We start from the raw sequence: 22894 nt of genomic DNA on the forward strand, positions 1-22894 counted from the left end.
TTTATTATTTAGGAGTGTGTGTGTGTGTGTGTGTGTGTGTGAGAGAGAGAGAGAGAAAGAAAGAGAGAGAGAGAGAGATGGAGTCTTGCTCTGTCATCCAGGCTGGAGTATAGTGGCATGATCTCTTGGCTCACTGCAACCTCTGCCTCCTGGGTTCAAGCGATTCTCCTGCCTCAGCCTCCCGAGTAGCTGGGATTATAGGTGTGCGCCACCACACCTGGCTCATTTTTGCATTTTTAGTAGTGACAGAGTTTCACCATGTTGGCCAGGCTGGTCTCGAACCCTTGACCTTAAGTGATCTGCCTGCCTTGGCCCCCCAAAGTGCTGGATTACAGGCATGAGCCACCACACCCAGCCCATTTAGGATTATTAATAATCTAATCTCCACAAGGGTGAAGATAGTGTCTGTCTTTCTTGTTCGCCATGGCCACTCCAGGGCACAGCTCTGTTCCTGTACACGGCAGTCCCTCCATAACTAGTTCTTGGATCAACGAGGCACATAGCAGTTCTGCGGTGGCCTCGGGATTTGAACCCAGGCCTAACTGCACAGCCTCAGGGGCTTTCTTCCATCCTCACGTCCTCCCAGGCAGGGGCTTGACACCCTTGCTGCAGCGGCTCTTCCCAGGGGATGATCCTCCCGCAGCATGCCTCGTCCTCAGGCCCGGCTGCCGCAGACGAAATCTCCATGAATCAAGCTGACATTTCCATTACCCGAGGGAGACGAGTGTGTGGCCAGGACAGCTGGCTTTGGCGGGGGTGGCGGGGATGCGTGCCCATCACAGCCACCAGCCAAGGAGGGAAGGCAGCCCAGTTACTCACAGAGGCCCAGGCCTGCCCATCAGACCTTGGCCAGAGAAGGGACTGTGGCTTCGTGGGTCCTCTGCACCTGGGGAGAGTGGGTGACATGGGCCAACAAGCAACAAGAGAAGCACAGAGCATGTGCAGACATGGGTGTGTGCCCAGGGCCACGTGTGTATCATGAGCATGTTTGTTCAGCATTAGCACATGTGTGGCATTTCATCTAGAGCCAGCAGAAGCACGCATGAGCGTGTGTGCACAAGGTCAACAGAACACACAGTGTGGATGAGCAATGAACATGCAGTTAGCACCTAGGTACACATACAAGGTGCTGACTCACACTTGAATACTATCAACGTGTTGTGGGGGGCCAGGGGGGTAGGGTCAGCACTTCAAGCCAAAGTCAGCCTCCGATGATCATGGGTATGTGTGACTGGGCCACGGTAAGGTTGGCATGTACACACGAGCCCAAGGCGTGTGGATACAGAGACACGGGACGCAGGTGCCCAGGGCAGAACGAGGTTGTGTAAGCGCTTTGGGCTGTGGGTCATGCCGATATATATGGGTGTCAAGACCAAAGACACACACACAGCCATTCTCTCCATGGTTGGAGCCTGTCTGCTCAGGGCAGCGCAGGGGAGGGGTGGCTGGGAAAGCTGTCTGCGGAGGTGGGGGGAGGGGCCTTTTCTTTCCCATCCAGGCCTCTGGGTGCTCAACCAGGCACGCCCTGCCTTCAAACCAGATGGTGACTCCCACCTTCCGGATTCAGGCAGACACTGGCATTCGCTCCCTGCATAAAGACAACTCTCATACAAACTCGTAGTAAACCCACTGGGATTACTCACCCAACCTGCCTCTTATCTAACCAGCAGCTTTCTTGCTGCAGGCTCCATGAAACTGACAGACAGCTGGTTGTCAGCCCCTGCCCAGTAGGTGCCCAGAAGGAGACCAGAGGACTTGAAGCTCAGTGGCCCTGGGAGCCTCTGACCTCTCTCCCTTGCCCCGTGACAATGGCTGTCGCTCGAGCTGTCCGCATATCATAACCACATACCACTTGCACGATTGTTTATTTAATATTTTTCTTTAAGCCAACTCTTTTTTTCTTTTACTTAAAATGCCTATTTTGGTTTCATCCTAAGCAGTAACGTCTGTGAAGTCATAGCACTGATGTGCCCACTGTACATTTTTTTCTAATACACATTTACATAAACACAACTATTAAAATAGATTAAAATTTTGCCCATGTGTCAACTAAAATCATCTCCTGGACCTCCTGCGGTCCACTCGGCAACTTCAGAAGGACGCCGGGTGAGAACACGAGCTCCTAGATGCCTGGTGGCCAGGGCTAGATCCCTGTCAGATCTGTCCCTGACCAGGCCCATATATGGCAGCCGCCATCTCTTGGATGAGGCCAAAGCCCAAATTCCTTGTTCTGACATTCAAGGCCTCAGTAGAGCTGGACCATAATTGCTCTCCCAGGCCCATTTCCAGCCCCGCCTTAAGCCCCACCTAGTAGGTCATTAATATTTACTGAATGAATGGAAAGTGAATTAACAAATTGTTCACTTGATGAATCAATGCGTGAATGAATGAGCACAAACCTCCAGCTGGCTGTTCCCTGAGCCCCTGAGACTCAAGACATCTGAACCACGAAGTCTCCCTCTTCCCTATCCCCCAAGCTGAACCTGTAACCTGAGAGTCATCACCAACGTTCCTCTTCTCCCACTCAGTCTATTCCCTCCTAATTGGTTCCTGAATCTGCCCGCAAGTTCCCCTCCCCAGGGCAACTTTCCTAAGCCAGCCCACTTTCTTCCCTTTCTTGAGTATAAGAGGGATGGGAAGGGAGAAGCATCTCCCACATCTATTCTGTACCCATAGCTGCGGTGATCTTCCTCAAATGTACACCCAGGCGCATCCCAGTCTGCTAAAAGCATCCCACTGCCCACTTCCCATTGCCCCAGGGGAAACTCTAAGCTCCCTAAGAAGGTTTCCAGTTCCTCCTGGCCTGGCTCCACTGCCCTCTGACGCCTAATTTCCCACCACTGCCTCCTGACCTCCCTGCTCTCCACACCTGCCATCGGGACTATTTTAAAGTCCTCTAATGTACTTTCTTTCCCTGCTATACTCTTGCCTGGCTGATGCCCGGACAATCTTCATGTCTTGGCTTAAACATCATTTTCTCAAAGGAGCCTCCCTAGACTACAGCTCCCACAGCCCCGATTTCCCCTTGTTGTCCTGTTAGTAAACACCCACAAAGTGTTTACATGTGCCAGGCTCTGTTCTAGACACTTCAAATATGTTAGCTCATTTAATTTGCACAACAGCTTGAAGAGGTAGGTATAATGATTATCCGGATTTAATGGATGAGGAAACAGGCACAGAAAGGTCAAGTAACTTGCCCAAGGTCACAAGTGGAGAAGGTGGAATCTGAACCCAGGCTCATGACAATAGATGCCCTCTCTGGATGCTCCAGCATCCTACCTCAAGTGCCTACCACAGTGCTTGGCACATAGTAGGGGCACAGTGAACTATACCAGTGAATAGATGGATGCACAGCTGGATGGTTGAGTAATGAGAATAGGTGATGCATGGAAGGAGGATGGATGGAAGTCTGATACGAAGAAGGATGACAAGTAATCAGTGGATGATGGATAGATGGATGGATAGATGGATGGATGAATGGATGGATAATTGATGGATGATGGATAGATGAAGGAATGGATGGGTGATAGGTGTACGGATAATGGATGGATAGATGATGAATAGATGAAGAAATGGATAAAGAATAAATGGATAATGCAGAAATGGATAATGGATGGATGGATGGTTGATGGATAATGGGCAGATGGAGGGATGAATGGATGAGTGGATGATGAATAATGGATAGATGGAGGGATGATGGCTGATGAATGATGGATAAAGGATGGATGGATGATGGATAGATGGATGAATGGATAAATGGATGGAAAGATGATGGATGATGGATGGAAGGATAAATAATGGATAAATGAAGAAATGCATAATGGTTGGATGGATAAGGGATGAATGGATGATGGCTAGATGGAGGAATGGATAATGGATAAATAGCTAATGAATGGGTGGATGGATGGTGAATGGATGGATGAAAGCATAGACAATAAATGGATAGACGATGGATGGACGGATGGATGGATGGATGGATGGGTGAATGATGGATGGACAGATGATGGATAGATAGCTGATGAATAGGTGGGTGGATGATGAATGGATGGATGAATGGATAGATATTGGATGGATAGATGATGGATGGATGGATGGGTGGATGGATGGATGAAAGATGGATGGATGGATGATGAAGGATGGATGGATGATGAATGATAGATGGATAATAGATGATGAGTGGGTGGATAATGGATGAATGATGATGGAGGGATGAATGATAAATGGATGAATGGATAATGGACAATGGCTGGATGAGTAAGGGATGCTGGATGGGTGGATAGATGATGGATAGCTGATGAATTAGTGGATGGATGGCAAATGGATGGATGAATGGATAGATGATGGATGGATGGAAGGATGGATGAATGAATGATGGATGGATGAGTGGAAAGATGAATTATGAATGATAGATGGATGATGAATGATGGATAGATAATAGATGATGAATGGGTGGATAATAGATGGACGAATGATAGATGGAGGGACGAATGATGAATGGATGGATGGATAATGGATAACGGCTGGATGAGTGATGGATGATAGATGGAAGGATGGAAGGATAAAGGAGAAGAATGTATTCTACTTGGGGCAAAGCTCTAGAAATTCTTCTGGGAAGGAATAAGGCCTCTTGGGAAATGACTGAACTTGGAGTCAGGAGTCCTGATTCAAACCCCATCTCTGCCATTTGCTAGCTCTGTAATCTCAGGCAAGTTACTTCATCTCTGTGACCCTAATTTCCCTCCTCTTTATAATAGGAATCTGTTTCTCCAGGCATCTAAGCCCTGGGATTTTCTGTAAAGGTGGTGCTAGGCACAGGGTAAAAGCTCCTCAGGGTCAGGGTGGTGTAATGTTGCTGAGCTCTGAAGAGAAATGTGGCTTCTTCACCCTCCCTGCTTAGGGCTTGGGTTTGGGGGCCCACTTCCTGCTCGCCCCACATTTCTTGCTTGCCTGGCCCCTGCCTTGCCTACTCTCTGGAATCCAAGGCAGCCCTGCCAGCCTGTGTCCAGCCTGGGCTCTGTGCTCCCTCCCTGCCACCCTGCAGTGTCTGGCCCTGGCCTCAGCACAGTCTCTGCTGTCACCTTCAGCCTCCTTGAGGAGTAATGGGGTGGGGCAATGACGGGGCAGCCACAGCCCAGAGAGCAACTGGCCTCCATACACCGCAAGAAAACAAGTTCAACAAGCATTTATTGAGCCCCTGCTGTGTGCCTGCTGTGTGACACCCCTGCGGTGCCTGCGCCACTGCCCCCTCCTTCAGGAAGCCACTCTCTGCCCCCCATAGGGCTCTGCCTCTCTGGGCACCTGGCTGGCTTGTGGGTGCCAGCCATTCAATGGCCAGTGGCCATGTGTCTCCTGGCATCACAGCTGTGCCCAGCAGGGCTCCTTATGTGATGACGGCAAGAGTCCGGGGCTGCTGTCCCAAAGTCACTCTGTGCAACCCTGTGCATTCCCTTGGGCCTGCCCTGGCCCATTTCCAAGGCCCTGGGACCCAGGCAGCGATGGGCAGGACAGGCCTGGCATCTCCCACGCAGGCTGACTGAGTTCACGGCACACAGGCCAGGGTTCTGGGGGCACCACTCTGGTGGTCTTGCAGCAGGGGCTGGTGCCAGCGATGGCCTGAGGTCCGCGGGCCAGCTTGAGGTCTTGGTCACACCCAGTGCCCCAAGACCCAGCACTGTCGGTTCAGCTCTGGTGCTTCCTGTGCGGAGCTCCGGGGCCAGGAATCCACCATGTGTGGCTGGTGTCCTGCCAGGAGACAAGGCGGTCAGTGCTGAAAGCCACCTTCCTCCACCCACATCCTGTCTACCCACCACCCCCCACCCACACATCCATCACTCACCCTCATTAACTAGGCCTTCTGCCCATCATCCCATCTGTCTACAAACCCGTGCCCCAACACCGCCAGCTCTCCACCCATCCCTTCCCTGTCAGCCACCCAGTCACCCACCAGTTCACCAACACACCTGTGACCTAGTCATGTATCTGCCAATATTTGCTGCCATCCACTTATCAAGCCACCAATGTATCCACGACTCTGCTCACATCCTCTCCAACCCACAGCCCAGAACCCGCTCATGCACCTCACACCTGCCAACAGGTGCACCACACCCCCAGCCATCCTCCTACCACCCAGTAACCCAACCTTCCTCCTACCACCCAGTAACACACCTTTACATGTACACATCCGCCTCCACCCAAAACATCCCCGTATCCACCCCATGCCCACCTGACAGCCATGACAGCACCCCCTGCAGTCACGTTCACCCACCTCACATAAAGCCATGCCCCCACTCCTGCCATCTGCCCACCCATTTTCCCTCCATCCTTCCCTTCCACCACCCATCCCTCAGAAAATCCACCCACTGGTGCAGCCATCATCCACCATCATCCTGTCATCCTGCAGCCGTCTCCCCACCTTACCATCTGCCCCCAAGCAGGCCTCCTTGAGCACCCCATTTGCCTTATATGTGTTCAGGAGCTGTTGTGTAGGGATATTAGAAGGGGAACAAGAGCAGATGTCTCCTAGGTCCCCAAGTCCTTGCTGGACCCCAGCAACTGTGTGTGCGGACATGGGTGTGCCCAAGGCTGACTCTGAGAAACTCTCTGTGCACCAAGGCAGGGGGCACCTGCCACTGTCTACCACGCTTAGTGGACTGGAAAAGGAGAATGGCTGGAAAGGCTCTTCCCCTCTGCCACTCTCACTCATTCGTGTTTTTGGCAATTTTTGGAAGATCACTCCCTTGTCATCCCTCAAGTGTCTTTTCAAAGTCTTTCTAGCGCACCAGAACCATTCCCATCTCATGCCGTGGCCCAAAATGTCCTTGTACCTCCGGCCGAATCAAATCAAGACCCAGCTTGAGTTTCAGCTCTCCAGGAAGCCCCCTCTATCATCTTCCCCCGGCACTCAGGGGTCTCCCTCATCCCAGAGCACCCATCCTCGGCGCACACTCTGCCAGCATCACCCCTGTTAGACCCCAAGCCCAGGGGAACAATGATTGAGCCCAGAATGTATGCACCCCGTGGACCAGTGGAGGTGGAGCTGGAAGATGCAAAACTAAGGGAGAGGGTTGGTGTGGTGGAGTGGGGCTGGGAGCGAAGGGGAGAAGGAAGAAAACAAACAGTTCCTGAGCATGTGCAGTTCCAGAGGTAGGTTCTGCCCATTTTACAGATGAGGAAGCCGAGGCTCTGTAAGGATTAGTAGATGCTTAAAAGTCACAGCTATGATGGAGCTGGATTGAATTACTTTCCTCCTGATTCCAAATTTCAGCATTTAAAAAAATGTGATCCCTATAATTTCATTTTCCTACTCTGATTCTCAGACATACTTATCATACTTTAGGGTCAGACAGGCTCTTTGCAGAAAGCCCATTGAGGTGGGAATTCCTAGTGAAGCCAAGCTCCTACTTGCATGCCTCTAAGGATGGAGAGCTCCTTGCTCCTTCTCCATCCTCAAAGCAGCTCTCATTATCAGGAGAGTCTTTCTAATAAAAAGGCTGCAAGACAAGAGTCAAAGAGGAAGATGGTTGTGTCCATAGCCGGGGTGGGGGGTCATTTTTTTGGCTTTCATTTTTTTTCTTTCTGCTTTTAATATTCTTTAATGTTAGTGTTTTGCAAGTTTTACTATATTTATTAAGGGGTGGGAAACATTTTGCAAACATTTTGGAATCATTTGGCTTCAGAAAAACACATTTGTTTTGGCCTCAGTCATGGAAACCTTTGCATACTTTGGAAGTGTTGGCTGCCAAGATAGAGGTGTTTGGGTTTTTTTTTTTTTTTTTTTTTTTTTTTTAAATCTAGAAGCAAATATTTGGTGCACGGAAAGGTATGATTGTTTTTCTAAGTGAGCATTTAGGCATAATTTTTGCTGCCTGTACATTGGCCGAAAAGCAGAGCCATGGCGAGATCATCAGAACAGAAAGAAAGTGATAGTGTATTTTTTACGGAAAAGGAAAGGCCACAATCCCTGTCCTTCCCTGAGTTAAAATCAGGCTGTCTGTCCCCTGTATGCAGAGGGCAAGATGCTGAGGACTGGGGCCCTCCTCCCTTTCTCTGGCTACCCAGGAGGCACTTGGGGCTCAGAGCCATTTAAAGTGTGTGTGTAAAGAGGGGAACACCCCAGCAGCCCACCAGGGACCCCCACCCACTTCTCTTCTCTCCCAGGCCTTGTGCTGTAGATTGGAAATCTCAACTCAAAATGTCTTGTGGGCCCAAGCAGACAATGTAAATGGATGAGGTGAGTCAGAGACAGTGCCAATTGTTACCACGGAGAATGTGGGCTCAGATCTTCCTAAACTGTTTTTTTGTTTTTTGTTTTTTGTTTTTTGTTTTTGAGACAGGGTCTCACTCTGTTACCCAAGATGGAGCGCAGTGGCGCCATCACGGCTCACTGCAGCCTCGAGCTCCTAGGTTTAAACAATCCTCTCACCTCAGTCTTCTGTGTAGCTGTGACTGCAGGTGCACATCACCATCCCTGGCTAATTATTTATTTTTTGTAGAGATGGGGTCTCACTATGTTCCACAGCCTGGTCTTGAACTCCTGACCTCAGGTTATCTTCCCACCTTGGCCTCCCAAAGCCCTGGAATTACAGGTGTGAGTCACCATGCCCAGCTGGATCTTCAAAACTTTCTTTCTTTATTTTTATTTTTTATTTTTTGGAAACGGAGTCTTGCTCTGTCGCCCAGGCTGGAGTGCAGTGGTGCGATCTCAGCTCACTGCCAGCTCCGCTTCCTGGGTTCACGCCATTCTCCTGCCTCAGCCTCCCCAGTAGCTAGGACTACAGGTGCCTGCCACCACGCCCGGCTAATTTTTTTGTACTTTTAGTAGAGACGGGGTTTCACCGTGTTAGCCAGGATGGTCTCAATCTCCTGATCTCATGATCCACCCACCTCGGCCTCCCAAAGTGCTGGGATTACAGGCTTGAGCCACCGTGCCCGGCCCAAAACTTTCAAAGAAACTGAAAATCTGGATCTCGAAACAAAACCTCCTGGCTTTTAAATGATGACAATTAAGGTTTCAAATGTATTTCCAACAATCTGTGGGCCAAGGAGCATCTCTCAGGCTGCACTCAGCCCACGAGAGGCTGTTGCCAGCCTGTGTCTTCGTTCCATGATTCTGTTCCGTGGCTTTGCATAGGCTGATCCCTTGGGTAGGAGCGCCCTTCCCTGCTCTTCTCCGGCTGTCGACTCCCTGATTTTTTCAAATGCTGCCTGCTCTGGGAAGCATTCCATGGCCCTGTAGAATGCTTCCTAGAGCAGGCAGCATTGGAAAAATGGAGGCTTTGCTCCTTTCCCTGTGCCCTTCAGCAGCCTGCATAACTCTCTCCCTGAACTTGTCACTTTGTATTGTAATAGCCAGGTCAGTGTGGGTCTCTCCAACGAACCTGGGGATGGGAGACAGCTTTATGAGCAGGGCCAGTGTCTGCTTCATCTTGGAGCTCTGATACCCCAGCCCCTGACCCAGCACAGAGCAAGTCCCAAACTGACTCTTTTTTTTTCTTTTTAAACAAATGAAGAAACTATGGAGGAAGGGGAGAGAGTGATTCCTGCGCTTGGGATGCACCTGCTCTACCTGCTCTGAGCTTCTGTATGGTATGAAAAGGGTTTTTGCTCAAATTCTCCTCTTTTGGGTGAAGGCTCAGGTGATGGCAGGGGGCTGGGGACACAGTACTTCGGTCTAACAGCCAAAGGTTCAAACCCAGCCTCCACCGCTTGCAAATTGTGTGAATTTTTTTTAAGCCGTGTGGCTTCTGACAAGCGACTTCACCTCTCTGAGCCTGCAAATGGATGAAAGCTACAAAGGAGTCGGCAGGCCCAGCAGGTGCCCTGCAGAGAAGCCCTTCACTGTCCAATCTCAGACACAGGCAGAAGTGGAAAGAATACAGTTCTGGAAGCACTAGAAGCGGGCTGGGTTTGAAAGCCTCTCTTCACAAATGGGGAAACCAAGGCCCATGGGTGGGAAAAGATTTGCCTAAGGCCCCACTCAGAGGGTGGTAGCAGGTACTGTGGTTCCCATTTTCTGGGAACCTCCCAAGGTTAGCAGAGTATTTGACCACAGGAGGTTCCCCAAAGGTGTGATTTCTCTTCCCTTTTAAATCCAGATATCAAAACATGAACATATTTAACATCAGATCTCCTCCAGCCCTATCTCCTGCATCCCTCAGTGAAGAATCACTGTCTTGAACCCTCTCTAAGCCACCAAGATCCAGGGATCAGATGTAATTGCTGAATTGAATTAAATCACATCTACTGTTCCAAAATGGATTCAATGGGTTGGGAGGGCCCTTCAAGACCAGGAATGTCAATGCCACCACAAATGTACAGATCAGGAAACTGAGGCACTTAGAGGGAAACTGACTTGCTCAAGGTCTCTCTGCAGCTGGCAGAGTGAGGGTAACAGGTGGCAGGTATTGGTGCTCCTGACCCCACGGTAGCCCAGCTTGGCACGGATCAGCTGGATCCCTTTACAGGGAAGTTCCTTCCAGCCAATCACCCAGCCGCTGTCCGAGGTGCTGAAAGCCTCTCTCTATAGGACTCACAGGTCTGCCCAAAGCCAACTGTCTGACTGCCCAGCCTTGACCTCTGCCCTCCAGAAAGAAAGGAAACTTGAAGAGTAGTGGAAAATGAATCAGGGATGGCGCTAAGAAATCGGGCTTTGGAAACCTGTCAGCTAGTGACACTCTCATCGCTCTTCTAGGTCCACAAATCTCTACCATGAGAGGGCTTCAGAGGTGTCATCATATATGGGAATATCTGTTTACTGGTTTTCTCCTCATCTTGCCTTTGAGGCGTGTGTCACAGGAGGACAAAGGCCAGCTCTGCTTTCCCTCACAGTTGCATCCCTGCATCAGCACAGTCCCAGGCACAGTGTTGAAAGCACATGTCTGCAGAATGAGTGAACGGTAGAGGGCTCAGGAGGAAGGGCAGGCTTGAGTGGGATGGGCCCATATGGATGGAAGTTTGTGTCTTCTGGTCTACTTCGGGCAGGCTGTTTTAGGAGATTGAATGGGGGCCATCTATCTTTTCACTGGGGTCATCCTCAGGGATTCCACGTTTCTGAGCCATAACATTCTCTTTGTCTCTTTCTCGCCTTTGGGGTCAGACAAAGTCCACTGTACCTGCCACCTCTCCCCAGGGCCCCTGATTCTTCAATCCTTTATTAGACATGTGTTGGATATGTATTGTGTGACAGCCTCCACACTGGCTGCTGGGTTTACAGACGTGAGTGAGATGCGGCCCTCCCCCCGGGTGCTCACAGGCACACATATGAAGAGATGACAAGACCAGACATGCCTCCCACTCCTGCTGTGTGCCAGGAACCATTCAATGTGTTTCCTGTCCATGGACTCATTTAATCCTCAAAAATACGAGTTAGGTGCCATTATTATCCCCATTTTACAGGTGAGGAAACCGAGGTCCAGATAAATTAAGTCATTTTTTCAAGGCCTCACTGCTGGGACTTGAATCTAGCCAGCTTCACTCCAAGGTTGGGCTCTCATCAACAGATGATTAGATTTAAAACTATGCAGCCATTAAAAAACAATGAAATCTGCTGGGTGCAGTGGCCATGCCTGGATCTCAGCACTTTGGGAGGCTGAGGCAGGTGGAACACCTGAGGTCAGGAGTTCAAGACCAGTCTGGGCAATATGGTGAAAACCTGTCTCTACTAAAAATACATAAATTAGCTGGGTGTGGTGGCAGATGCCTGTAATTCCAGCTACTTGGGAGGCTGAGGCAGGAGAATTGTTTGAACTTGAGAGGCAGAGATTGCAGTGAGCCGAGATTGCACCATTGCACTCCAGCCTGAGCATCAAGAGCAAAACTCCATCTCAAAAAAAAAAAAAAGGCCGGGCGTGGTGGCTCATGCCTGTAATCCCAGCACTTTGGGAGACTGAGGTGGGTGGATCACGAGGTCAAGAGATTGAGACCATCCTGGCTAACACGCTGAAACCCCATCTCTACTAAACATACAAAAAATTAGCCAGGTGTGGTGGCGGGCGCCTGTAGTCCCAGCTACTTGGGAGGCTGAGTCAGGAGAATGGTGTTAACCCGGGAGGCGGAACTTGCAGTGAGCCGAGATTGCGCCACTGCACCCCAGCCTGGGCAACAGAGTGAGACTCTGTCTCAAAAAAAAAAAAAAGAGAGAGAGAGAATGAAATCATGTCTTTCGTAGCAACATGGATAGAGCTGGAGGTCAGCTCTTAAGTGAAATAACTCAGAAACAAAAAATCAAGTATCACATGTTCTCATTTGTAAGTAGGAGCTAAACAACAAGCACATACGGCCATAGAGAGGGAAATAACAGACACTGGGGGCTCCACAGGGGGAGGATGGGAGTGGAGTAAGGGTTGAAGAATTACATACAGGGTACGTTGTTCACTATTCAGGTGACAGATACATCAGAAGCCCAACCTGAGCATTATGCAATACACCCATGTAATAAACCTGCACCTGTACCCCCTGAATCTATAACAATTAAAACATTTAAAAACACAAAGATTGGGCTCATAGCCATTATAAAAATTTGGCTCACAGACAAACACCAGGAGAGTGAAAGGCGGAGATGAACGTGCCCCCCTCTGCCACAAGCTGGGGAGGCGGCTGGGGGCCATTCCCAGACAGTTGAGCTAGACTTTGAAAGCCCTTGCAAAAGCTCCCAATTCCACTGGTAGGGTTGGTTTTCTGCCCAGTGGAGGAAGGGCGCACAGCATTTCATGCAGAAAGAACAGGGTGTGAAATAGGTCCTTGGCAGGCGGATGAGGTTCTTCAGGAAGTGTGAAAAACCTAGCAATATTGTGGTTTCAGGGAGGCAAGTGGACGGGTATGGCCTGAAAGCAGAGCACATCAGGATGAAGGAGTAAGGCATGGAGCATCGCAGCTGCAGAAGTTGCTGGATGGCAGGTGTAGAAGGCCCAGCAGGGCCCCCTAAACCCCATGCTCCCCAGGGGTTTCTGCCTTATCATGACACTTCTCAGCGACAGATTCCTTGCCTGCCCCACACCGAGGAATTGGGCTCTTGAGGGCAGTCTCTTTTGACACCTGCCCCAAGTGTTTCTTAGGGTTAGGCACGGTTGTGGTACCACTGTCTTGGACAGAAGTGGGCATAAAGTAGAAGAACCATATCATAGCTTTAGCTTGGAGTAAGATAGGCTTGTGACCCCAAGGTCACAAGCTTGTCCCCAAAGGACAAGTGACATTGCCTCTCAGAACCCAAGTATTTTCCCTTGTAAAATAGAAATACTACTCACAGCACACAGCTCCTGAGGACTAAGTGAGCTAAATCATGCACCAGAAATATACTGGTGACCTACTGTGCGCTAGGCCCTGAGGATGTCACAGTGAATACAACAACAAGGTCCCTGTGCTGGTGACATTTCCATTTCACTGAGGAGAGGCTGGACATAAACAAGGGAGCAGGCCGGGTGTGGTGTCTCATGCCTGTAATCCCAGCACTTTGAGAGACTGAAGCGGGAGGATTGCTGGAGGCCAGGAGTTCGAGACCAGCCTGGGCAAGACCCCATCTCTACCAAAAAAAAAAAAAAAAAATTAACTGGGCATGGCGGCTCACGCCTGTAATCTCATCACTTTGGGAGTCCAAGGCAGGAGGATTATTACTTGAGGCCAGGAGTTCGAGACCAGCCTGAGCAACACAGCAAGACTCCATCTCTACAAAAAAAACTGGAAACATAAAAAAAATTACCCACGTCTATGTCATGTGCCTGCAATCCCAGCTACTCAGGAGGCTGAGGTGGGAGGATCCTTTGAGCCCAGGCTATCAAGGCTGCAGTGAACTATAATCACACCACTGCACTCCAGCCTGGATGACAGAGCACAACCTTATCTCAAACAAAAAAAAACAAAAAAAAACAAAAAAACAAAAAAACAGAAAAACAAGTGAGCAAACAAGGGCTCAGAAAGGAACAAGTGATGGAAAGAAAAATGATGATGCAGGAGGGGAAGGCGAGAGAAGGCCTCATGGGAACTTGTGAAGGGGGCGGGCACCAAGCCAGATCCCTACTAGAGCTGCCGTTATAGGAGGTTTTAGAGCTAGGAAGGACTGGGGAAGACATGATCAAGTTTATGTCTTCGGAGGATGGATTGGAAAGGAAGTGGCCCTAGAAGCAGCAATTTCCATCTAGAAGTTGCTGAATAGCCCAAGCAAGTGACAAAATGCAGACTGGCTTCTGGCAACAGCTTCAAAGGGACAGGTATTGGGGCCGAGGGTTGAGGACAACTCTGAATTTGGTCTGTGGTCAGCAGCATCAGCATTGTGGAGAACTTAGAGCTGCGGAAACCTGGGTCCCCCGCCAGACCTCCTGAATCAGAAATTCTGAGGGTGGGGCCCTGCAGTCCATCCTTTAACAAGCCCTCCATGTGTCTCTGATGCTCCTGTTGGCTTGGATCTCTCGACCCCCAATGCTGAGGTCTCAGATGTCTCCAAGCTGTGTGCCATCTGCACTCCCAGCAAATTGGCATTGATATTTATTTCAGAAATACTGTCTGTTTCCATTTTAATAAAGGAAGCAAGTCGAGCAGGACTCTATTGGATTTGATTTTGATCTAATAAAAATGCCAAGTTGCTCTGGGTCCAGAAAAATTCTTTCTTGAAATTCCCTCTGCTATTTTGAGGGCAGCAGCAGTGGCAGAGACCCATCTAGATGGAGTCCCAGAAGCCACCTCCGCGCCCGGCATGCGACAGCCTCTCGTGGAGCCCAGCCTTACAGATACACCTGGCAAAATCAAAAGCTTGTCTCAGGCATTGAACTTGACAGCTGCAATCAACTGCAAACCTCAGTCGCCCCTGAAAGGAAGATGCAGACACCTGGGCCGTATGGCAACATCGCCTCCATCAAATGTCACATCTGATGTGCTCCTGAGCTGGCTGGTGGCACCACAAAGCCTCAAAGGCAGATTTCAAAAGCAACTTCCTCAGGAAAAAAAAAATTATAGCCGAATCCATATCACAGTAGCCCCCCAGAATAGCATCTTTGGGGACCGTTAGGATAACCGGAAGTTTATGTAATTGCTAATATAAAAGTGGCTTCTCAGATGGGAGGTGGTGGGAGAAACGTGGAGGTTGAGAGCCAACAATTAAGCACCTATTATGTGCCATACACTAGTTTAGACTCTTGGGATATACATGGGAACAAAACACACAAGGAGCCTGTTCTCATGGCACTTGGTGGAGAGAGGCAGCAAAACGAAAACCAAGCATGTGAATATGAAAGATCATTTCAGAGAAGGACAAATGCTATGAAGAGAAGAGAACCCGGTGATATGGGGATGACTGGGGAAGCTGGTGCAGATCACGGAAGGCTTCTCGGAGGAAGCGGCCTTTCAGCTGACTTAAAGATGAGACGAAGCCAGCCATGCCATGATTTAGAGGGAGAACATCCAGGCAGAGAGAACAGCAAGTGCAAGGGTCCTACCAAGGGAATGAGTTTTGAGTGTTCAAGAAAGAGGAAGGTCAGGTTGGCTGGGGCAGCATGGGAGATGGGGAAGAGGGAGATGAGGTCAGGGGCCTAGGGGGTTGGGAGCCTGAGAAGGAGTGGCCTCTCTCCCAGGGTAAGGAGCAAGATCTAAATGCCAAGCTGAGTTTTATTGCCGAGTGAACCAGAGATCCCAGCAAAGCTGATTTGCCTCACAGCACTGTAGTTTCTCTATCTCCGTAAGAAGAAGAATCCCCACTTCTCAGGGCTGGATCAGCCATCAAATGAGATGGCAGTGAAGTGCTTAGCACAGACCTGCACACAGTAAGTGTTTAATAATGCCGGCTCCCCGACATCCCTCCTCCCCCGTTCCTCCTGCCGGCAAGTCAGCCCATCGCAGGATCTGAGCAGCTGCTCCCCGCAGAAATATTGCAAAACTCGTCCAGGCATTTCCAAAATATTTTCTTGGCTGAAAACCCACTAGCAGCTAAGAGGCCGAATTCTGAGACGGCATCATTTCCATACTCATTTGATCGGCTGCTTCTCTAGACCATGAGCTCCATGAGGACTGAGGCCATTTCTGGAGGCGCCCCACATCCTCAGTACCCTGCCCAACCAATGGAGCTGCTGACTGACATCACCTAGTGATCCAGGGTGGGCGATGAGGTCAGACTGGGCCAGGTTCAAATCCCAGCTTTGCTACTTTCTAGCTGTGTATTGAGTAAGCCATGGTCTTAACCTCCCTGGGCCTCAGTTTCCCTGCCTGTAAAATGGGTCTGTATTTAGGGTTAAATGAGTGAATAAGTGTAAAGTCCTGAGAACATGCACAAAGGTGAGATATTGTGATTAGATCTAGGGGACTGAGTTCTTCTTGCTGGCTGTTTGCATAATCAAATGCAGGTATCATCATGATAGCCATGGAGGTCCTGCCAAGGGGGATCACCCTGGCTAAGTCCCCCTTCCCGCCTTCCCTTTCCTGTACCCCATGTCATCCTGAGTGGGATGAGGCACCATGCCCTGCTATCCCGCACCCTGCATTGACCCCTTTCAAGCTCTGGCCACACAGTGCACTAATGGCTTGGGTCTGTCTCCCCAACAAGACTTGTAAGTCAACAGGGTCCAGTTACGTGCCTTATTCGTCTCCATGCTCCCAGGAGCCAGAGAGATCTCTTTAGTAATGATTTGTGGAATAAATAAAGCAGCCTGCTTCAGGATCCCTGAAGTCACGGGATCTCTCACACATGCCAGCATCCAGCCCACATTCCCCCGACCCCTCCCTCAGCTCTGACCACAGAGAGGGTCTCTTCCTTACTCGCTGTTTGACGTGGGAGTTCCCAGCAACTCCGCTGTCCCCAGGGAATAACAGCCATCCCTGCTAATGCTCAGCTACCTGATAAAAGGCACACCCGGCGCAGGGGTTGTGGGGTCTCAGGGTCTTTTCTTCCCTGAGAAGCCAGGATTTGGAAAGTCTCTGGGGGCGGCTAACAGTTTTCCACAGCTCTTTCCCCACTGGCCTCTGGCTCCCCTGAACCCCCAGGAGGTTAGGCCCCTTTTGTGTCACTGTGTCTCCCTACCCTACACATTCTCCCCAGACGATCTTTGCAGTCTCTGGGCTTCAACCATCCCATACTGTACTGCAGCCTCAAACTCCTGGGCTCAATCAATCCTCCCACTTCAGCCTCCAGAGTAGCTGAGAATACAGGCTTGCACCACCATGCCCAGCTAATTTTAACTTTTTTTTTTCGAGATGGGGTCTTGCTATGTTGCCCAGGCTGGTCTCCAACTCCTGGCATCAAATGATCCTCCTGCCTTGGCCTCTCAAAGAGCTGGGATTAAGGCATGCACCACTGCACCTGCCTGTCTCTCTGCCACCCTTTTAAGCTCCCCTCCATTGATCCAGCTGCCTCCTGGAGGCCCTCACCAGCCCCTCAAACTCCACACAGACAAAGCAACATTGCCCTTCACAAACTGACCCCTCTCCATATCCTTCCATCAGTCAGGGATCCCATGCCCCTGACTGCTTGGGCAAAAATTCTGTGCATAACCTAGGTCCCTCTCCTCCGCTGGTCCTCACTCAAATCAGTCACTTATCTGATGCTGTCCCCCCAGCTCCATGGTGGTGCACACTGCTGACCCCCAACTGTGCAAGGGGGGCTTTCTCCATCGAGCCCCAAACCCCTCTGCCCATGCCCCGAGCCATTGCCTCCGGAGAACTCATGCACCCGACACTCTCTGCAGCAGCCCTTGAACAATGGCCCAGGAGAGTTGCCTTCCTATCTGGGGGGATGGCTCAGATACATATGCTCTGCACTGGTGCCCCCAGCCCCCAGTGGGCTCGATGCTGTGCCTTTGACTGGTCACCTTTGTCTCCCTTCTTAGTCTCTCTTCCTCACTCCTAGTTGGGTGTTCAATCATCAAAATAAAGCACTTGCTGTTATATCCTCATCTCAAGGGACTTCCAGGGAAACACAAACCAAGACACTCTGGAAATTCTACCAGCAGAGGGTCCTTGATCTACCCACTTTTATCTCCAATACCACAGTTCAGGCCGCCACCATCATGTCTCCCAAGAACGACTGCAACAGCAAAACATTTTGTGCATATTGTAGGTTACAAGATGGTCTCCTGGCCTCGAGTTTGGCTCTTCTCTGATCATTTTCCCACAGTGCAGATATATATATATATGGATAGATGGTAGATGGGATAGATAGGATCTGTAGATAGATGATAGATAAATAGGTAGATAGATGACAGGATTGATAGATGATAGATGGATAGATTAGATAGATAAGGTGTATAGATGATAGATGATTGATAGATGGATAGATGATTGACAGATGAATAATAGATGGATGATAGATGGATGAATGGATAGATTAGACGGATAGATAGATTAGATAGATAGATAGATAGATAGATAGATAGATAGATAAAGAAAGAAATAGAGAGGGACAGAGAGAGAGAGAAATAATGTGGACATGTCTTCTCCCTGCTTAAAATGCCCCGGGCTCCCCGCTGCAGAATCAACTTCTCCTCCACTGCATAGTGAACTCCGTCCCTTTCCTGCCTCCTGCCACCCTCAGCCCCTCCAGCTCTCCTGCCCTCCCATTACCCTTCCTGCTGCACCCACCCTGGTCTCCTGGCTATTCCACAAGCACTGTCTCGCTCCTTCCAGCTCTTGGACACACAGGTCCCTCTGCCTGCAAAGCTCTTCATTTGACTCCTCACCCTTTAGGTCCCAGCTCCATGGCTTCTCAGAGCACTGACTCTAAAGGAGTGCCCCTGCCCTGTTTCCTCCCTATCACCACATCTTCCCCCCTTGTTTGTTTTTGAGCTCACTTACTGAATGATTCTCTCTCCCCTCGGACTGTGAGTCCCTGAGGCAGGGGCCGTTGTCTTGCCTGACTCCCTGCTGTCTCTCCAGCACCCACAGGGCTGACGTGCAGCAGATGCTCAATAAACACTCACCAAGGAATGAAAGATGAAATCGTCCAGACTGTTGACTTATCGAATGGGTCTGATGATTCTTTCACAAGGAGATGCTGCTTGAGGGGGCACTAGGCATCAGGGCAGGGGGAGGGTGTGGGGGCTGAGATTGTGGGTAGGGAGAGGGCTGCAGGGACTGGGATTGGGGGTGGAGGGGAGGGCTGCGGAGGCTGAGATTGGGGGCAGAGGGAGGGCTGCATGTACTGGGATTGGGGATGGGGGAGGGCTGCAGGGACTGGGATTGGGGGTGGAGGGGAGGGCTGCGGAGGCTGAGATTGGGGGCAGGGGGAGGGCTGCATGTACTGGGATTGGGGATGGGGGAGGGCTGCAGGGACTGGGATTGGGGGTGGAGGGGAGGGCTGCGGAGGCTGAGATTGGGGGCAGGGGGAGGGCTGCATGTACTGGGATTGGGGATGGGAGAGGGCTGCAGGGACTGGGATTGGGGGTGGAGGGGAGGGCTGCGGAGGCTGAGATTGGGGGCAGAGGGAGGGCTGCATGTACTGGGATTGGGGATGGGGGAGGGCTGCAGGGACTGGGATTGGGGGCAGGGGAGGGCTTTGGGGACTGGAATTGGAGGCTGGGGGAGTGCTACGGGGGGCTGGGATTGGGGGCACGGGAGCGCTGTGGGGGTTGGGATTGGGGGTTGGCAGAGGGCTGTGGGCACTGGGATTGGGTGCTAGAGGAGGGCTGTGAGGACTGGGATTGGGGGTGGGGGAGGGCTGTGGCAGCTGGGGTTGGGAGCCGGGGGGAGGGCAGTGGGGCTGAGATTGGGGGTGTGAGGGAGGGCTGTGGGCAGTGGGATTGGGGGTGGGGGAGGGCTGTGGCAGCTGAGGTTGGGGGCATGGGGGAGGGCAGCGGGGCTGAGATTGGGGGCAGGGGGAAGGCTGTGGGGCTGAGATTGCGGGTGGGGGGAGGGCAGTGGGGCTGAGACTGGGGCAGGGGGAGGGCTGTGGGGCTGAGATTGTGGGTGGGGGGAGGGCAGTGGGGCTGAGATTGGGGGCAGAGGGAGGGCTGTGGGGCTGAGATTACGGGTTGGGGGAGGGCAGTGGGGCTGAGATTGGGGGTAGGGGGAGGGCTGTGGGCACTGGGATTGGGGGTGGGGGGAGGGCTGTGGGCACTGGGATTGGGGGTGGGTGGAGGGGTTTTGCCATTTCCTCGGACCCTGAGAACTCTCGTTCTTAATTCCAGGGCTTGCTTTTTGGGCCACAGTGCCTTGACTCTTCCAGCGGTAGGGACCTCCACCCAGGCCCCCAGATGCCCCTAAGGCAAGCCCCAAGGCCTCTTTCCACCCAGGGTTTCCTGCCTATTCTGCAGGGAGCCTGGGGAAGCTCACTCCCAAATAAGGGAGCTGAGGACATTCTGGAATTCACCAGGATTCTCAACCTCTATCCCTGATGTGTGCTTCCCGAGCCCCTCTCTGATGATTTCTTCACTGTTGTCCCTGCAGCAGGAGTTCTCCAAACACATCCATCCCCTGGTTTATGATCCCCTCTTCCAGGAAGCCCTCCATGCTAGCACAGACATGAAACCATGATGTGTGAGCCCACGGTTCACTTCAGCACCATCTCCTGTCCCTCACAGGCCAAAATTGGGCTCTCTTCCCTTTCCTCTTCTCCAACAAGGCCTTCTCCCAAGCTTCTTGGTTCACCACTGTCTCATCCTCACTAGCAGAGCCATTTCTCTTTCAGTTATTAGGATCACAGGATTTGGAATCAGATAGACCTGTGTTTAAATCTCTGCCTTCTTAGTTTGGATTCCCCAGCAGCAGACCCACAGATAAGAATTTGAGTGCCAGTGATATATTTACAAGGTACAGGGAAATTGGATAGAAAGGAAAAGTGGGACAGGGATGGGAGGGGAGAGCCACTAAACTTGATGATCATTGACTCTTTATCTTACAGAGAAACTGCAGAGCACATGCCTCAGGGGGATCCCACTCCAGGGTGAGGGAGCTGGGGCATGTGTACACCAACTTCCCTGGCACTTCTAGCCTTCTATGGGTGGAGGTGGGGAAGCCTCCAGGCACAGAGATGCAGATACAGATAGATGCCACTGGAGCTTCCTAAAGGTCTGAGAGAGGTGGCCAGGGCACTGACAGTGTCTGCTGTGACTCCTCTGCCAGTGATTAGCTAAGCTATGTGACCTTGGGCAAGTTACTCCACCTCTCTGAGCCTTAATTTCCTCATCTGCAAAGTCTAGGCAACAATCCCAGCTGTAGGGGCTGGGGATAAGCAAGGATATGAGATCAGGCATGAAAAGCCATTAGTACAGAGTGGGATGGGGCGGGGAACACGTGGTGGGCATTCAGCAGGCTCAGCAAAGATCTGACCATTTTAACTTTAATCTTACCTTGGTTCTTCTCTGCTTTGCTTTCTGATCCTGACATTTGTTTTCTGAGCAGTGCCCTAGATTCTGCCTCATAGTGTGCCCCACAGCAAAGTGTTTGAAGTGAATGCTTCTAAGCTGCCAAGAGTATCCACAGCTCAAACGACTCCTATCCACGGTCACCTCCCTGCCTCAGCTCCTTCTAGCCAGGACTGTCCTCCCTCAGGCCAGTGGCTAACCCAGGCCTGGCCTTGAGCTGGGTTTTCCCTGCCTGCCTGGAACTCCAGTCTCTTCCTTCCTTTCTTAACATCCCATCCCGACTGGGAAGGCTGTGGGGAGAGCTGCGTGCAGGGGCTTGCTACCCTGAGACATGAGACTCAGTTTCCTCATATGTAACGTGTTTGTGGGGGAATGCAGGGTGCAGTGCGGGGAGGGGGGGCTGGTCTGACTCATCTCCAGGGATTCTTTCTCCTCTGGCAGCCCACGAATCTGTCGTAGCAGGTACCCACAAACAGGCCACTTACGGGCAGGATATCTCTCGTGGCGGCAGTCTAAGTGAAAGTCCTCCTCGCTCCCGTCCCTCTTCTCCATCCTGGAAAGAAAAAAAAACAAAAACAAAATCCTAGGTAGGAAAGAGAAGGATGAGTGGGCAGAGACCCAGAACCTGAAAAAGTGCAGTCTTCTCCCATCTGGAGAATATTTTGCAAAGTAACTTTCCACCTGCTGCCCTGCGGGATTTTGACCACAACCTTGTGAGACGGGTATCATTATTCCCATTCTATTAATGAAGAAACAGGCTTTTGGAGGTGATGTCACCAACCCCGTGTCATGCAACTAATCAGTTAGAGGCAGAATAGGAAGGCAAACCCATCATTCTGTCAAAAAGAGGAAAATAAATTACGTGCAAATGGTATATATCAAAAGATGATTACAGTTTCATTTGTTTTCAGAATTGTACATTGAAATGCACAGAAATTATTTTGGCAGAATATACACCAAAAGGTTAACAGTGATTATCCCTACATAATGAATATAGGGAATTAACTCTGGAGGCTTCTTTTTGCTAACTTTATTTTCTGATGGGGGGCAACAGGCTCTTATTCGCTAAGCAGCATTTTTCCCCCACCCAGAGACAAGGTCTCACTCTGTCGCCCAGGCTGGAGTGCAGTAGCACAATCGGAGCTTGCTGCAGCCTCCAACATCCTGGGCTTAAGCAATCCTCCCGCCTTAGCTTTCCAAGTAGGTGGGACTACAAGTGTGTATTACCACATCCAGCTAATTTTTAGATTTTTCTATAGAGATGGGGTCTTGTCGTGTTGGCCAGGCTGATCTCAAACTCCTGGCTTCAAGGGATCCTCCTGCGTCTGCCTCCCAAAATGCTGGGATTATAGGCATGAGCCACTGTGCTCGGCTCTGGGAAGCATTTCTTAACTACATTAAAACACACTTTTTTTTTTTTTTTGACACGGAGTCTTGCTCTGTTGCCCAGGCTGGAGTGCAGAGGCAAAAATGGTCTTGGCTCACTGCACACTCCACTTCCCAGGCTCAAGTGATTCTCCTGCCTCAGCCTCCCGAGTAGCTGGGATTACAGGCACCTGCCACTGCGCCCAGCTAATTTTTGTATTTTTATTAGAGACAGGGTTTCACCATGTTGGCCAGTC

General features: G+C 50.8%; 1 protein-coding gene across 2 annotated transcripts in view; it reads right to left on the reverse strand.

Annotated features, from left to right (window-relative positions):
• Nucleotides 1–1872: 1872 nt before the first annotated feature.
• Nucleotides 1873–22894, reverse strand: part of GSG1L (GSG1 like) — a 279380-nt gene continuing 258358 nt past the window's right edge. For both annotated transcript variants that reach the window (XM_054452720.2, XM_054452719.2), the window contains 2 exons: nucleotides 21758–21825; nucleotides 1873–5742 (listed from right to left, as the gene is read on the reverse strand). In XM_054452720.2, coding sequence (XP_054308695.1) covers nucleotides 5645–5742; nucleotides 21758–21825 — 166 coding nt within the window. In that variant the 3' untranslated portion in view covers nucleotides 1873–5644. The remainder of the gene's footprint in view (nucleotides 5743–21757; nucleotides 21826–22894) is intronic.

The sequence above is a fragment of the Pongo pygmaeus genome, chromosome 18, assembly GCF_028885625.2.
Source record: "Pongo pygmaeus isolate AG05252 chromosome 18, NHGRI_mPonPyg2-v2.0_pri, whole genome shotgun sequence".
NCBI lineage: Eukaryota > Metazoa > Chordata > Mammalia > Primates > Hominidae > Pongo > Pongo pygmaeus.